The sequence below is a fragment of the Cnephaeus nilssonii genome, assembly GCF_951640355.1.
Source record: "Cnephaeus nilssonii genome assembly, chromosome: 9".
NCBI lineage: Eukaryota > Metazoa > Chordata > Mammalia > Chiroptera > Vespertilionidae > Cnephaeus > Cnephaeus nilssonii.
In genome coordinates, this window is record NC_137080.1 from 92,943,661 (window position 1) to 92,961,757 (window position 18,097).

Here is an 18,097-nt window from a genome sequence, read left to right on the forward strand (position 1 = left end):
GTCCACCACCATTTATCCCCTCTATGCCTTCTTCCACCTCCACCCCCCCCCCCTCACCAAACTGTTGTCCATGAGTTCTCTTTTTTCTTGCTTGCTCAATCCTTCCATCCCCACCCCGCAACACTCCCCTCTTCCTCCCCCACCAGAGCTGTCTGCCTGCTCTATCTATGAATTTGTCTCTATTTTGCTTGGTAGTTCAGTTTGTTCATTAAATTCCTCATATGAGTGAAATCATATGATACTTGTCTTTCTCTGACTGGCTCATCTCACTTAGCATAATGCTCTCCAGGTCCCTCCATGCTGTCGCAAAAGGTAAATTTTTCTTCCTTTTTATGGCAGAGTTAGTATTCCATTGTGTAAATGAACTGCGACTTTTTGAGAGTATTATTTCCAACCAAGAGCTCCTCCATGACACGCTTTCACTGAGGTTTATGAGAACTGAAAGAAAGACCATCAGCGATTATAGGTGTGTGACCAGCACAGTTCTGGGTGCAAAGCTGCATGAGAACACCACAGAGAAGATCTTTAGACTTGAGAAGCCCGAGGGAGCATGCCTGTGCTATAGCTACTATGGTTTTGATTGGAATTTATTTTCATAGGTCATGGAATCACATTGTTGAAGGGACATCAAGAGGTTATCTGTTTAAAGCTGCCCTTTTGGTCAAGCAGAGCTAAACATACCATTTAAGCCTTCATTTCTTTTTATTTTGAATATGTATAAAAGACAACTCATTTTTGTTATCTAAATTAATAATTTTTAAATGTTTACTTTTTAAAAAATTACCTTTAATGTCATTCAACAATAAGGTAACTGAATGTCTGTTAGAATGACTAAAATAAAAAAATGCATGATGAAATTCTGCAGCAAATTGAGAAATGTAGTTGTAGTTTCTTGCTGCTTTCAAATAAACTGTTATCTCTATTGAGTGAATTGAATATATGCAATATTAAATGTTTTAGAAAGAGCAAGCTCACCTTTACAGTGATATTTGGCAAAATGAATTTTTTTGTCATTTCAAACCAAAATTGCTAATTCTGCCTTTAAATTAAAAGCTAGGTCCTAACTGGTTTGGCTCACTGGATGGAGCGTCAGCCTGCGGACTGAAAGGTCCTAGGTTCGATTCCGGTCAAGGGCATGTACCTTGGTTGTGGGCACATCCCCAGTAGGGGGTGTGCAGGAGGCAGCTGGTCGATGTTTCTCTCCCATCGATGTTTCTAACTCTCTAGCCCTCTCCCTTTCTCTCTGTAAAAAATCAATAAAATATATATTTAAAAAAAATAAAAGCTAGATTATTGTGCCCTGGCCAGATGGCTCAGTTTGTTGGAACATCATCCTGTACACCAAAAGGTTGCCAGTTTGATTCCCGTTCAGGGCACATACGCAGATTGCAAGTTTAATCCCCAGCTGGGGTGTGTATGGGAGTCAACCAGTCAATGTCTCACTGAAGGTTTTGCTGAAGAGAATTTTTTATTGAAAATCACTTTCCCTTAAAATTAAAAATATTATTTTCAGTGTTGTGAATAATAAGCCTAATACTAGTGTGATTCTTATTCCTCTGGAGATCACCAGTTTTGTCCTTTTTATCCCTAAGATCTTGAAATTTCTCAGTGATTTGTCTGTAATTTTTATTAATTAGATAGTAGACTGTCTAGATTGAGCCTTTACTCTTTTTTTTTTTTTTTTTTTTTTTTAGAGAGATAAAAGGGGTGGGGAAGAGAGAGAAACTGGATTGGTTGAACCACTTATTTATGTATTCATTGGTTGATTCTTGTGTGTGCCCTGACTGGGGATGGAACCTACAACCTTGGCATATCAGGATGATGCTCCAACCAATGAGCTACCCGGCCAGGGCTTGAGCCTTCACTCTTACTTTTTTCCAGTAATATATTCATCCCTTTGTTTTGTTATGTTTCAGGAAGTTTTATTTACTTCTAACTCTTCTAGTGAATGTTTTGTTTTACTAATCATTTTTAAGTTGCAAGTTATCATTTTTAAGTTCTGTGTTATCATTTTTATTCTTGGTTGCTTTTATATACATTTTGTTCTTATTTAGGATGCCATACCTTCTCAAGTTTCTTTAAAGATAAGAACTAATTTTCCCCACGTTTTCTTGATTTTTTCTTTTGACCAGAGCCAGTTTTCATTTGATTATTTTGATCTTTCTTTCCTTTTGGTGACTTTCCTTGGATCAGGAAATCTTTGGCTGTCCTGTTACAGTCATGGTTGAGGCAGTAGCAGCAGAGTGACCTGCAGGGAAGTGAAACTGATGTGTCAGGGGTCTTTTAAAAGAATGCCAAAATAGGGCTTTATTCTCAGGGTGTGTATAGGTATATACTAGTAAGCTGCAGTACGGCCGTTTTTCTGCTTCAGTTAGAGCCCTCAGAGTTGGCTGGGGGACAGGGGCCTGGCTCCTGGCCATTCTCCATGTGTGGGGATGGCTGTTTGGTATTTAGACCTTTGGCTTTCGGGACCCTTCTCACTTCCACGCTGTGTGTTCCTGCCCTGTCCTACCCTGGAACCTCTCCAGAGTCTGGAAGCTGAGCTGCTGCTTTGCCTTTCTTCACCTTTCAATCCTCATTCATCACTGTGCACCTTCTTGGAATTTTTGAAATCGCTTTTCTTTCAACAGCCTCTTTCCAGTCTTATTCCTCTACTTCAATTTTTATGGAATCTTAGGAAGAAGAAGGATTAATATGCTTAGTCAATCTACTACTACATTTGTTAGTTAAAATTTTTTTATTTTTAGAATTATGTTTCTTCTCTTTCCTTTGACTCAGAGGTAATACTTTAAATATTTTTTGTTTCTCTAAGGCAGTTATTTTCATCTCATGGCACACACAAACTAATTACTAAAATTCTGCAGCATATCAAAAGATACATTTTTTGCCAATCTGACAACAAAATAGGTATAATTTTGATTTAGTCACACTTGACGGCTGTTGTTGCACTGGCTGTTACCATTTTTTAATGTGACAACCTAAGGGAAAAGAAGCCAGTGCCCTCACTAAGTAGTCAGGTAGTGCATGTTTTAACAATGTTTGTGGCACACCGGTTGAATATTGCTACTCTAAGCTAATCATTTAAGACATGAATAGGGATATCTTGCTTTCAATAGATAAATTCTAAGTAGATCACATTTTTGTAAATTCAGTCATCTTTATGTATAGTTTATCTCAAACACTAGCAGCTTTTTAAAAGAACCACTCTTTAGCTCAAGTATTGCTCAGTGGATAGAGCATTGGCCTGCGGACTAAAGGGTCCCAGGTTAGATTCTGGTCAAGGGCATGTCATTCATTACAGACTCCTCCCCAGCCCGGGCCCTGGTCTGGGTGCGTACAGGAGGCAACAAATTGATTTGTTTCTCTCACATCAGTATTTCTCTCTGTCTTTCCCTCTCTCTTCCACTCTCTCTACAAAATCAATGGAAAAATATCCATGGGTGAGGATAAAAAAAACACAAATCACTCTTTAGTCAAATAATTGATATATATTATTTCTTGTTTATTACTTATTTTAAACTTATTAGGAACTTTAAATTCGGAGAACCTAATTTAAAAATTAGCTCTCTTTTACTGCAAATAACTACTCCTAAATTACCTTTCAACCAATTTTTTAAAACCTGGAATTAAAAAAAGATATATTTTTACTAAGTTTATAAACTGTCTACATTATCACACATCATTGAATGCTACCCATTAATGAATAGTTAATTCAGTGGCTTAGTGTAGAGATTAGAATCTGCCCCTCATAGAGAATATAGTACTATACTTGAGCTGGTTTGTGTTGGAACTCTGAAGAGAGACTGAATTACTGGGATAGGAGCCAAGTGCATTCTGCTAAATGAATTGAGTCCAGATGACTGTTCCAAAACAGTTGTATTTGCTTTCTGACCCAGCTCCACATTCCAGGAAAGAGTTTTAGTCATTAGGAAGTATAGCCACAGATTACTTTTTCACGGACTCCAGTATAATTCACAGTGGTTTCAGCAAATAATAAATGCAACTCTTGCCTCTAGAGACTCCACCACCTTTAACCAACAGCCACTGGACCTGTGCAGGTTTAAGTTACCTGGCTGAGATGCCACCTAACAACTTCCTCTTAATTCATCCATCTTACAAATGCAAACTGCCTAGCACACAGTTTGTTTGCTACATAGAAAATAAATGTAAGGACTCTGATTCTGACTCATCTTGAAGGGACCCCGTATGGCTCAGTGTTTATTATTTTCTTTATTTTTTCATGTTTGAAATTTTTCATTTTAAAAAATAAACCTGGGAAGGGATTTCACGTAACACTGGCTTCCCATCTCCTGGTGCTTCCATCTGTCTTCACTGTGATTCCTGCCCTGTGGGACAGGGAGTTTGGCAGGCACCGGGAAGTTACGCGCATTGAAGGCCATATGTTGTGGTTTGGGGCTTCCTCTAAAGACACTTGCACTGGAGTTGCTCCTCTGAGCTCCTTTTGGGTCTGGGCTTAATTGATTTAATAAAGGAAACGTTTATACTAGAGCTCCCGTGAACATGCAAAATTTTTGTTTTTGGATACCCAGTGTCTCACAGAGTTACCTTTTAAATCAAGCGAAGTAGCAGGAAGCTTTTTGATACAAGTACCAGAATACCTGACTATATATGGCTCCAACAGCACCAGTTAATTTTCTCACGTAAGAAGATAGAGGTTGGTCATTATCGCCTTGCTTCAGCAGCTCAGCGGTGTCAGAATTTGGTTCAGCTTCTCATTGATTCATTCTCTTGGCCTTCCCCTTAGGATCACAAGATGACTGTTGCAGCTCCAAGTTTCAGGTTCCCACTTGACAAGCAAGGAGGTATAGGGTTTCTTTTTGTGCAATGCTTTTTTATCACTGTGGGAAATCTTTCCCAGAAACCCCTGAGAAACATCGTCTCAGGAGCCATTTATCCAGAAGTGGGTCACTGCGGAGGAAAGTAGAATTCCCTGTGCCACTCCACAAGTGCCTTAGCTCTCACCGGACAGAATCTGGACTTCCCAGTAGCAAGGCGGAAGGGAGAGTGCCTGTGGGCTAGACAGCCATCAGTGTCAGCCCAAATGTCTACCTTAGAGTAAAAAGTTGGTTTCAGCAGGTGATGGTTCACTTTGTACCCATCCTTACTGCACAGCAAAGCCAGGGTTCTTTGTGATGGGAGCTCATTTCAGTGGCAGGCTCAAAGTGCGTGTCCACAAAAGTGTCTCTGCCCAATCCTCATGTACACACTCGGGGGAGAGGGGGAACTAGAGGGAAAGACAGGGACGTCTCCCTGGTTGGTCTAGCCCTTTGCAAATAAATACCTCCAATTTCAGTAAAACATCATAAAAAGAAAAAAGACATTTGAGTTGTTTTTAAGGGAAAGAGAGAAACATTGATGTGAGTGAGAAGCATCATGAGGTTGCCTCCCATACGTGCCCCAACGGGGATTGAGCCTACAACCTTTTGTTGTACAGGATGCTCCAACCAGCTGAGCCACCTGGCCAGGGCTGAGATTTTTTTCTTTTTAAAAAATAGGCACTTGCTCAGATTATTTTTGTTGACTAGACCAGAAGTGCTAGAATTAATATTTTAAAGTTCACCTGAGTATGGTTGAATAATAAAGGCCAATAGATAATTTATTTGGATTTCTTTTTTATTGTTGCTAATCCTCACCTGAGGATATTTTTTCCCTTGATTGATTTTTAGAGAGAGTAGAAGGGATGGGGAGAGAGACAGACAGGAACATCAATATGAGAGAGACACATCGATTGGTTGCCTCCTGCACTTGCCCTGACCTGGGCCAGGTTCGAACCTGGGACCCTTCTGTGCATGGGCTGACGCTCTACCCACTGAGCAACACTGGCCAGGGCTATTTAGATGTCTTCCTGCTAAGATGGACTTTTAAATAGTCTCCTCTGGAGCAGGAACCTGTGACATACAGATTGACATTAGAACTGCCTCAAAGGAATTTGAGAAAGACAGCTCATACCAGCACCTTGGCTGGACCACCTTCCATGTACCCGGAACCAAATCTTATCCCCAGTGTCTGGGCCAGAAATCTGTCAGATGTGACCCTGACACCTACCCCAACCCACATGCAAGAGTCGCATGAGAGATAAAAATAACAGCCTCATTGCTGCGGCAGCATTTGAGAGAGAGCTGGTAGATGGAAGTTGGACTGTGGAAAATTATGAAAAAGTAAAATGGTTATAGTGAACCTTGTCATGGAGGACCTTTGCCCATGAGGAATCTGTCTTTTTCAGCACTACGACTTTAAAGAACTGAAATCCTCTTTCTTACTAAAGAAGAGCCTCCTCCTAAGAAAACTGCTAAGTCTCAATTTTATTTACATTTTTAAATACATTTTTACTGATTTCAGAGAGGAAAGTGGAGGGAGAGAGAGAGAAACATCAGTAATGAGAGAGAATCGTTGATTATCTGCCTCCTGGCCCTGACTGGGAATTGAACCGTGACCTTGTGGTTCATAGGTCGATGCTCAACCATGGAGACACCGTGGCCAGGCCTAAGACTCAATTTTAAAAACTGGTAAATAGCCCAGCCTGGTATGGCTTAGTGGTTGAGTGTCGACCTTTGAACCAGGAGGTCAGGGTTCGATTCCTGGTCAGAGCACATGCCCAGATTGCAGGCTCCATCCCCAGTGTGAGGCCTGCAAGAGGCGTTTCTATCTCTTTCTCCCTCTCTCTTACTTTCTGAAATCAATAAAAAAGTATATATATTTTTTAATAAAAATAAATAACAACTGGTAAATAGAGGAATATTTCTTTGCTTTTTACTATAGAATCATTGGTAGGATCACCTTAGGTAAAATTTACACTAGTAGATCCCCTAAGTGTTAATATAAAACTCGAAAGAAACACTAAGAGACAAATAAAACTACTGTTAGTTTCTACAACTTGAACATTAATGAGAAGTGAAAATAAATGCCACTGAAATTTCAGTGTACAGATGGCAGTATGATTTGACTTACTCTGGATTTTATAAGAGTGCATAAATTTTATAAAGGAAAATGCCTTTAAATTTTTCCCAACTGCGCCTAACAGAGTAAATCCAGGTTATATGTTGATGCTGAATGCAGAAATTACTATTAAACAAAATTTGTAAATTATATATATATTTTTTTAAATATATTTTATTGATTTTTTACAGAGAGGAAGGGAGAGGGATAGAGAGCTAGAAACATCGATGAGAGAGAAACATCGATCAGCTGCCTCCTGCACGCCCCCTACTGGGGATGTGCCCGCAACCAAGGTACATGTCCTTGACCGGAATCGAACCTGGGACCTTTCAGTCCGCAGGCCGACGCTCTATCCATTGAGCCAAACCGGTTTTGGCAGTAAATTATATTGAATTGTCGTAATATGAAGTTGATTCGTGCCCTTAAAATTTGAAGACCATTTTCTGAACTTTTGGGTTTTTTAATATGTTTTTATTGATTTTAGAGATAGTGGAGGAAGAGAGAGAAACATTGATGAGAGAGGACAATCAATTAGCTGCCTCCTTCACGCCCCATACTGGGGGTGGAGCCTGCAACCGGGACATGTGCCCTGGTCAGGGTGCATGGGATCATGCTCAGTGGTTCCGAGTGTCAGCCCATGCACTGAGGGGTGGAAGGTTTGATTCCCAGTCAAGGACATGTACCTGGGTTGCAAGTTTGATCCTGCCCTGGTCAGTCCCAATTGGGGCACATGCCAGATGCAACCAGTATTTGTGTTTCTTTCCTCTCTCTCTCTCTCTCTCTCTCTCTCTCTCTCTCTCTCTCTCTCTCTCTCTCTCTCTCTCTTCGCTCTCCCCCGCTCCTTCCTCCCACTCTCTCTAAAAATCACTGGAAAAAATACCCTCGGGTGAGGATTAACAAAAAAAATTAATTGCACAATAACTGCTAAAGAGAACTCTTTCTCCACTTTCCAGAAGAGAAAAGTGAATGATGGAATCTTTGAACCTCTATGAATTTTTCTTTACCCGCTCCCCGCCCCCATCCCAACCCTGACAACTCTACTCCCTGGCCCTGTCAATGCATACCTGTGACAAGGGTGAGGGGAACACATGTGAGTGGGCTTGGGCTGCCTGGATCAGAGGACAGAATTGGCTTTCCAGCTCATGCTGGTGTGTCAGCTTGTCCCAGTTGTTCAGGCTGCTTCACTGCTTAATTCATGAGGTACAATCTAGCTGGTCTTAGCTGGCTGTGAAAGTGCAGTTATTTCTAAAACTGTAGAGAAGCAATTTAAATAAAAGGTAGACATTTCCATTCAAGTAGACTGAAAGCCATATGGGGACAAGAATGGATGGGGAAAAGACTAGGAAAAGAAACAGGCATCTTGGCAAGAGAAAGGAATGGAATTCCTTGACAGATAATTAGCAAAAATTAATTTTAAAATATAGTTCACTCAGGTGTCTAGGCCTTTAATTGTCTTCTTTTGCTTCTATTCAATATCTCTTAAAACTTTTCGAGTAGCCCTACCAGGTTTGGCTCAGTGAACAGTGGATAGGGCGTCAACCCGATGATTGAAGGGTCCTGGGTCTGATTCTGATCAAGGGCACATACCTTGGTTGCAAGCTTGATCCCCAACCCTGGTCGGAACACATGTGGGAAGCAACCAATTGATGTGTCTCTCTCACATCAATGTCTCTCTCTCTCTGTCTCTCCCCCTCCCTTCCACTCCCTCTAAAGATCAATGGAAAAATATCCTTGGGTGAGTATTAACCAAACAAAAAAACTTATAGAGTACTTATTTTAAATTTTTGTTCATTCTGTACAAAGTTACTGAGCACCTGTGTTGTGTTTAGAAAATATTTTTGTCTTAATTTTTAGGTTATTATACAAATAAGGTAGTAGTAATAGAAAACAAGTTAGAGCATTCCATGGCATTTCCAGGGGTTCATCTTTAGCTCACCTTTGGCCCCTTCTGTTCCTGGCAGAGACAGATATAAAAAGCAAAAGCTAAAAAGTCATAGCCTGGCTCAAGAGCAAGGTGTTATCTGGCTCAGATTAGGCATTCAGTGTATATTTGTTGAGTGAGTGAATGAATGAATGAATGAATGAAGTAATCCTCCATAGATCAGAAACAGAGCGGCACTGCAGAATGCAGCCTGGACCCTTGGAGTGGGGCCCAGGGCCTGATGGGAAGGACACCAGGAGCTGAGACTCAGAAAGATGTGGACCTAAGTAGGGAGAGGACACAGATGCAGTGCACACTGAAGGAGGGAGCCAACCCACCTCTGACTCCGTAGCTCTGTCTGCAGCATTCACATGTCACCTTGGAGCAGGAGCCCTAAAGGTCAAGACCTGGTGAAAGCCACCTCACAAGTAAGCCTTCACCAACTGGAACATGAATGCACTTCAGACTCAATGAATTTTGTAGCATGGCCTGACAAAGAACTTAAATATATTCAGATGGTCGAGAAATAAATAAAGGAATAGCTTCTATTTTAAAAGAACAAAACATGGAAATAAAATCGTATGTAATGGAAACAGACAGATATGTAAAGAACGTATAGAAATTAAAAATATCAAATAAAATGCAGGCTAGAGATAGGATAACACTAGCCTGGATACAGTGTAAAAGAAAATTAGTAAATTGAAATAGATTGAAAAATCCTATCTAATAAAGAGGGAATATGCTAATTGACCATCACACCCTCACAAAGATGGTGGCGCCCACAGCCAATAAGGAGAGAATATGCTAATTGACTGCCTCAGCCCCCAGTTGCCCAGGGCGGCCCGAGGCGCAGGCAAACCTCGGATAGCGGCTGTCCAGCCACCGAGGGCCAGCCGAGGCTTGTGCTGCCGGCAGTGGCAGCAGCAGAGGTGTGATGGGGCTGTTGCCTTCCCCTGATCGCCGGGTTGTCTCCCGCCCCTTAGGGTCCCGGACTGTGAGAGGGGGCAGGCCAGGCTGAGGGACCCCCCGCTCCAGTGCATGAGTTTTCATGCACTGGGGCTCTAATTCATATATAATCTGTATATATATAAAAGCCTAAGCAACTGGCTGGTAGCTATGACTTGCAAAGCCCACCAGGGGACAGACGCTCAATGCAGGAGCTGCCGAGCGACAGCAACTTTGCAAAGTGCCCTCTCGCACTCTGGGACCCCCTCGGGGGATGTCGGACTGCCAGTTTTGGCCCAGTCCCCACAGGCCAGGCCAAGGGACCCCACCAGTGCACGAATCCATGCACCAGGCCTCTAGTACAGTGGAAAGACACATCTTAAAAATATATAAATAAATAAAATAATCGGAGATAGAGAGAATATACTCAAATGCCTAACCACTGTCTGAAGTTGTCGCTCCTCATCCCTGTCTGACCTTCACATTGCTCTGTGCATCTCTGTCAGTAGCTGTCACTGGCACAATGACCAGGTGTATGTATTTGTTGACTTAGTTTTACTGAACTCCTGCCAGGTGCTGAGTTCTGTCCTGGGCACACTACACATAGACATCCAAGAACAAGTCAGATAAGGGCCTTGCCCTTTTGTTCTAGCCTGTTCGTCACTATATCCCTGTACACGGTGTTATCTGGCTCAGATTAGGCATTCAGTGTGTATTTGTTGGACAAATGGATAAATGAGTGAATTAATCCATGGCCTTGATTATCTGCTCTGTTTGGCCAGCTTTGCAATGTGGGGAGAGCCTGGGAGGAGACGAAATGCTCTTGTCAGTGACACATGAAACCCTGGTGTGATTCTCACCAAAATATGTCCTTTTGTTTTTCATTTCTATTTCAAACTGCTCAGAAGATTCAGAATGAGACAGCAATATAAACAACATCAGTGTTAATTTTTTTCCCACTTTTCAGGCTGGAGTAAAAGGGACATTGGGAAGATTAGTTGGAATTTTTGAGGTAAGTCTGTTAAAATCTTTGGTACATTTGGTATCGTATTAATAACCACATATATCTTTGTCTTAGTCCATCCAAGATGCTGTAATAAAATATCATAAACTAGGAGGCTTATTAACAATAGAAATCAATTTTTCATAATTCTGGTGGCTGGAAGTGGAAGATCAAGGCACTAGCAGATTCAGTGTCTGGTTGAGCACCTGCTTCCTGCTTCATTGACAACTGTTTCTGTCCTCATGTGGTGGAAAACAGAGGTTGCTCTCTAGGTCTCTGTTATAAGGGCACTAATTCCATTCCTGAGGGTCCGCCCCAAAGGCCCCACCTCCTAACCATCACATTGGGGACTGTGATTTCACCATATGAATGGGGGGAGGCATAAATATTCAGTCTATTGTAGTCTTTGTCTCCTCCAAACAGCTAGAATATTATTTGTAAGTATTATTTATCCCATCCCTATCTCTCTACCTTTCTTCCTAAGATGTGAGAGGGGTAGAGAAGACAGAGGGAAAATGGAAGATTAAGCAGCTATAGCAAAAGAGAGAGAAACAAGGAAATCTACTGGGGTAGAGATTTGGAGGGGAGGGGAAGGGAAGTGAGAAGCAGGGAATAAAGAGGTTAGTAGGAAAAGAGATAATCACTGGCTTGCACTGATGAGACCCTGCCCATCCACAGTCTCTTTTCTTTCTGGTGCCCAGCTACCTAAATTTACTTGGTGCCTTTTTCTTGAGAGGTCATGACCTTCCTGCTCACAGCATTTACATGAAGTTGCACTTAAGGGAACGGAAGGAAAAAAGAGAGTAAAGCCTTGGCTTTAGAAACCCAGCCAAGGAGCTTACCTTCAAATGCAAGTGTAGCCTATTTCAAATAGCCCATCTGGTACTAGTTCGTGTTTGACTGTAGGACAGTGGGAAGTAAAAGGAATCCTGTGGACATAACCTCTCTGGACATAAGTGTGAGAGTGCACTTCGCATAAGTCATCTCAGCTCTGTAAGGAGTAACCCTCCCTCTGTCCTCCTCTCTTTGCCCTCAGAACCAGGAGAGGAAGCACAGAACGTATGTCTATGTGCTCATTGTCACGGAGGTGCTGGAAGATTGGGAGGACTCAGTTAACATTGGTAAGTCATCCCAGATGCCTCCAAAGAGCTCCCCACAGCCGCCCTTGCCGCAGCCACAGGTGTTACTCAGAACCAGAAACAAGCGCCTGATAAGAAGAGAAATTATTGCCTGGCTGGCGTGGCTCAGTGGTTGAGCATCAAACTATGAACCAGGAGGTCATAGTTCGATTCCTGGTCAGGGCACATGCCTGGGTTGTGGGCTCGATCTCCAGTGTGGGGCATGCAGGAGGCAGACGATCGATGATTTTCTTTTATCATTGATGTTTCTCTCTCTCCCTCTCCCTTCCTCTCTGAAATCAATTTAAAAAAATATCCTCCTATTATTTATCTTCTTTAAAATATATATATATAAATATAAATATATATACAACTAGTGGCCTGGTGCATAGATTTGTGCACATTGAAAGGAAATTAATTAGAAGAAATATTTTAATATCACTACTCTCCCTTTCTCTATAATAGAAGTGTCAGAGCCCTAACCGGTTTGGCTCAGTGGATAGAGCATCGGCCTGCGGACTCAAGGGTCCCAGGTTCGAGTGTGGTCAAGGGCATGTACCTTGGTTGTGGGCACATCCCCAGGAGGCAGCTGATTGATGTTTCTCTCTCATCGATGTTTCTAACTCTTTCCCTCTCCTTTCCTCTCTGTAAAAAAATCAATAAAATATATATTTTTTTAAAAAATAGAAGTGTCAGAGATGAAAAAAGTTAGTAAAATGTATATGAAAATAATATGTAAATTGATTAATAAATAAATAATAATAACAACAAAGACATAATATAAAAAACATGATATAAAAACATTGATAAAAACAATGACTGATAAATTGATTGAACTTATTCTAATATTTCCCTGTATATCACATTAAGAGTAAAAACACAGAGTGCTTGACTAATTTCCCTTGTGATGAAGTATTTACAACTTTAACGTCACACACTCTTTGAACTCGAGAGAAAACAACATATAACTGAACATGTCTGAAAACAGGTTCAGGTAGGAATATTCCTACTCCATCTAGAGTTTGTCCTTGTGATTTATTAATACTCATTCACAAATGCTGGCATCACAGGAAACTGTCTTCTAATTAATTTAAATGGGAGGCCAGTATCAAACCGACAGTTGTGCTAATAGTTGGTCTTCGGACATATTCTGTCGATGAAACTGCTTTCTTTCAGCTTCAGAATGTCAACAAAAACAACCAAATTCACGATCGATGACAGATTGAAACACATGCATGCACGAGTCAATGTTTATTTTTAAATTGCCAGTGCGCGGTCATATGTACTGGCTGGTTGGATGGACAGATGGTCAGTCACTTAGCCTTTTATATATATACTAGTGTCCCAGTGCACAGATTCGTGCACATTGAAAGGAAATTAATTAGAAGAAATACTTTAATATCGCTATTCGCCCTTTCTCAATAATAGAATTGTCAACCAAATTCGTGATAGACAATGACAGATCGAAGTACACACGTGCGATTGGCGCCAGCGAGAACTTTATATGTATCACGCATGCACAAGTCAACTTAGCCTTTGTGTATATAGAATAAACTTGCTTAATTAGACCTGCTTTCTGACTTAGCTAAACTTTTTCCAGCCCAGTGAAGCACTCCAACTTCTCTTTCAGGTAATTGTCAGCAACACAGCAGTAAATATCAACACAAAGCAGATTATTATTGTAGATCACTCAGGGAGAACAAAGGGTAAAATATTTAACTGACACAGTGTTTGACTATATTCTGCACAGTGAGAAAACCTGAAGTCATTTTCAAGGTCCACCATTTCTTACTTCTCTTCAGTCGGATCAAGTTTCTAAGCTTTCTAAATCTCTGTTTTCTGGCAAATGAAAAGAAAATAGGATTCCCCCAAGTCTCCTATCTACTCCAGGACTTCTGTGAGGATCAAATGAGATGAGGCACGGGAAAACACTTCACAGACATCTGGTTAAAGTGTGAAATGTTTGCACCTGGCTATAAAGCAAGTCGAGTTCCTGGGCTGAAGAAACTCCAAGGAGGTTAGTCGCTAGGGAGAGGAAGCCAGGCGTTGCTATGTGACATCATTACCCAGTGCCCACAGCCACCGTTTCTGGGCTGGGCTGGGCTGTGGTCTGCATTTTGCGCCATGGGGTCTTGGCAGCGTTGGCTGCGATATGGTGGGGTGTCACTCTGGGGTGGTGGCGGGGCCTGTGTCCCACTTGGGGGAAGCCGAGTGATGGTTTGTTGGTGCCAGGTCCATGGTGCCGTTTATTTTTAAATGGCCAGTACGCATCATGGAAGCCCCTGTGTTGAGTGTCTGCCCCCAGGTGGTCAGTGCGCATCATAGCTAACGTTCAGACAGACAGACACTTAGCACTAGGTAGGTAGATAGATAGATAGACTGACTGACTTCAGAGAGGAATGGAGAAGGAGAGAAAGATACAAACATCAATAATGAGAGAGAATCATTGATTGGCTGCCTCCTGCATGCTCCTGCTGGGGATCAAGCCTGACAGCCCAGGTATATGCCCTGACTGGGAATCAAACTATAACCTCCTGGTTCATAGGTCGACGCTCAACCACTAAGCCATGCCAGCTGAGCAATAGGAGGACATCCTATCTAATAAAGAGGGAATATGCTAATTGACCATCACGCCCTCGCAAAGATGGCGGCCCCACAGCCAATAAGGAGGGAATATGCTACTTGACTGCCATGCCCTCAAAGCTGGCAGTGCCCACAGCTACAAGATGGCGGCGTCCAGGCCTCTCAGCCCCTCTGGGGCGGCAGGCGCATGGCACGGCCGGGCCCGTCCCCAGGCAGGTCCAGCCACTCCACGCGCCTGCCTTTGGAGTCCCCTCAGCTCCCCAACCCCCCAGCACCGGCCTGAGGCGCAGGCAAGCATCAGATGGCGGCTGCCCAGCCTCCCAGGGGCACCCGAGGCTCAGGTAACCAGGGCCGGCCGAGGCTTGCACTGCTGGCAGTGGCAGCAGCAGAGGTGTGATGGGGGCGTCGCCTTCCCCTGGTCGCTGGGTCGCCTCTCGCCCCTGAGGGCTCCTGGACTGTGAGAGGGGGCAGGCCGGGCTGAGGGACCCCCCCCCTCCACCCCCAGTGCATGAATTTTCATGCACCGAGCCTCTAGTATTTAATAAAACAAGCATGTCTATTTTTGAACTTGTGAAAGTACAGTAAAACCTCAATATAACAGACTAATTGGGGCGAGGTGGTATCTGTTAAAGCCAAAAGTCTGTTATATAATAAAGTAGGTTTTCCAAAGGCATATGTTTAAAAAATTGGCAAATGAGTTAGTTTACCTGTTTTTACTTATGTAAACACATTTGTGTAATTAAAATTAAGTATGTATGAAAAGTTTAATTTCACAGAAAAGTTTTCTATGTGTATTACAGTAATTTTACACTTATACTGAATAGGCTCAGTAAATGCGTCCACTCACCAGTCACCTTGAGTAAACAAATTCACATGGCTGGGGCATGGCTTAGTGCAAGTCAAACATCGGCCAGCAGGGCTTAAAACTGCTGCAGAACACGGGAAGGTGTGGCTCAGCGATTAGAGCATCATCCTGTGTTCCAAAGGTCTCAGGTTCGATTCCTGGTCAAGAGCACGTACCTGGGTTGCAGACTCAATCCCAAGTCCCAGTCAGGGTTCTTGCAGGAGGCAGTCAATTAATGAATTTCTTTCACCTCAATGTTTTTCTCTCTTTCTCCCACCTCCTTCCTCTTTCCCTCTCCCCCGCCCCTCTCTCCCTCCCTCCCACTCTCTCTCTGAAAATCAATGGGAAAAATATCCTCGGGCCCTGGCTGGTGTGTTCAGTGGTTAGAGCATCGACCTGTGCACCAAAGGGTCTAGGGTTTGATACCTGGTCAAGGGCGTGTACCTCAGTTGGAGGTTTCCCAGCTCTGGTCAGGGTGCATGCAAGAAGCAGCCAATCGATGTAACCCTCTCATGTCAGTGTTTCTTTATCTTTTTCCCCCTCCTCCTTCCCTTCCATCTCTCTCTCTAGAAATAAATGGAAAATATATCTTCAGGTGAGGATTTAAAAAATCCTCAGGTGAGGATTAACAGCAACAACAAAAAACTGCTACAGAAAGTCACGCCACACAACAGAATCAGTTACCTTGAGATGCAGTATGATCAGATCAGTATGATCATGTGCTAATCATTCACCAAACATTGTTTATCAGCAGTGACTCTTGGATGTAAATATGTAGTAGACTATAGTTGTAGGTATGTAATATTTATGTTGGCAAAATTACTACAGTGTTTTGTTTTTTTTCTACATATGGCCTATTTGCTAAAATTTGTTAAAAATAATACGAAAAATAAGCTGTCAATTTAATTATAAGCAAATCTTCGTTAAAAGCATTTTAAAATTAACAGGGTGTTAATTTTCACATATGACATTCGGACCAGAAATTCTGTCCATTAAATCCGAAGTCTGTTAAATTGAGGTCCGCAAAATCGAGGGTTTGCTGTATTTTGAAATGTATAAAAGGAAGCTGAAGTTGGGTACATGGTCAACAAATAGAAACATGGCCCATAAAAATAGGAAATGTTACTAAAATCAGATTGGATCCTCCTCCACAACGCCAGGCCCACTGCTGGCCACAGAACCCCCAGGTGAGAGCGGGACCTTGTGCTGCTTATTCTTGTCAGAGAAAACTGTTGGCCTGGTGGTGTGAGTTCCTCTCCAGAGCCATTAGTAGATGCAGAGTAGTGGAAGTAGTTTCCAGTTATATCCATACTAGAGGCCGATGCACAAAATTCTGCAAGAGTAGGCCTTCCTTCCCCCTGCTGCCGGCGCCAGCTTCCCTCTGGCCCAGGACCCGGGCTTCCCTCACAGCCCCGGCTTCTTCCGGAAGGACGTCCAGTTAATTAGCATATTATACTTTTATTATTATAGAAGCATATTACGCTTTTATTAGATTAGCTTTCTCCTAAAGAGCTGTTTGCTTTGATCTCTGAGATTACTATTGTATTCATGTCTTTGAACTAAAAATTGAGGTGATTTAATGGTTGGGTCATGGTTTAATCTTTTCCCTCTGTACACATGTATATTCTAGGAAAGTAATATTGATTTAATTTCTGTTTTAGGTTGGCAAACAGACAAAACACTTGCCAAAACCTCTCCCTTTATTGTTAGTGTGTGCTTTGCTACCAGGCCCCTCACACTGTTGATGTGGGCATTTCATAGCCCTTTAGCTTTCCATGGCTTTGTGTCTGGTAAGAGTGCAATATGCTTAAGTAAAGGAATTCAATGGGGAGTAATTAAAAATAGACTCCTGGACAGCTGGGGTTGGGCTGAGAGGGAGACAGAGGTAGTGTGGCGTGGCCTGTCCACAGAGCCCTCTGTCTGGCAGGAGTCACACTGTGATAGGAATTTTTAAGGTACCATTGCACTATTAATACCCAAAAAGCCTTTCACCTGTGCTCCCACCCCTGAGAATTGACCCTGATGAAGTCATCTAAACTATGGTGAATACGCTCAGCCGGCATGGGTCAGTGGTTGAACATCACCCTGTGAACCAGGAGGTCAGGGTTCAATTCTTGGTCAGGGCATATGCCCAAGTTTCAGGCTCGATCCCCAGTGTGGAGCATGCAGGAGGTGATTCTCTCTCATCATTGATGTTTCTACCTCTCTACCCTCCTCCCCCTTCCTCTCTGAAATAAAAAATATATTTAAAAAATTAAAAAATGGGGAATAAGTTTATGAGCCTTCATTTTTTTTAAAATCATTATTGTTGAGTGTATTACAGATGTCACCTTTTTTCCTTCCCATTGGCCCCCTCCACCCATTCCCTGCCCTACCCCAGGCCTTCACCACCCTATTATCTGTGTCCATAGGTAATGTCAATATGCTACAAGATCTTTGGTTAGCCTGGCTGGCGTGGCTCAGTGGTTAAGTGTCAACATATGAACCCGAGGTCACAGTTCGATTCCGTCAGGGCACATGCCTGGGTTACAGGCTCGATCTCCAGTAGGGGATGTACAGGAGGCAGCCGATCAGTGATTCTCATCATTGATGTTTCTATCTGTCTCTCCCTCTCCCTTCCTCTCTGATATATATAAAGATCTTTTGGTTAATCTCTTCCCACACACCCCCTCACCCCTTCTCTCTGAGATTCATCAGTCTGTTCCATGTTTCCATGCCTCTGATTC

The 18,097-nt window shown here is 42.6% G+C and overlaps 1 protein-coding gene across 1 annotated transcript in view; it reads left to right on the forward strand.

The window, feature by feature from the left end:
• Positions 1-18,097, forward strand: part of NUDT3 (nudix hydrolase 3) — a 100,351-nt gene that overhangs the window by 73,365 nt on the left and 8,889 nt on the right. Inside the window, exons 3-4 of the mRNA XM_079780012.1 lie at positions 10,791-10,835; positions 11,863-11,947. Of these exons, the coding sequence (XP_079636138.1) occupies positions 10,791-10,835; positions 11,863-11,947 (130 nt within the window). The remainder of the gene's footprint in view (positions 1-10,790; positions 10,836-11,862; positions 11,948-18,097) is intronic.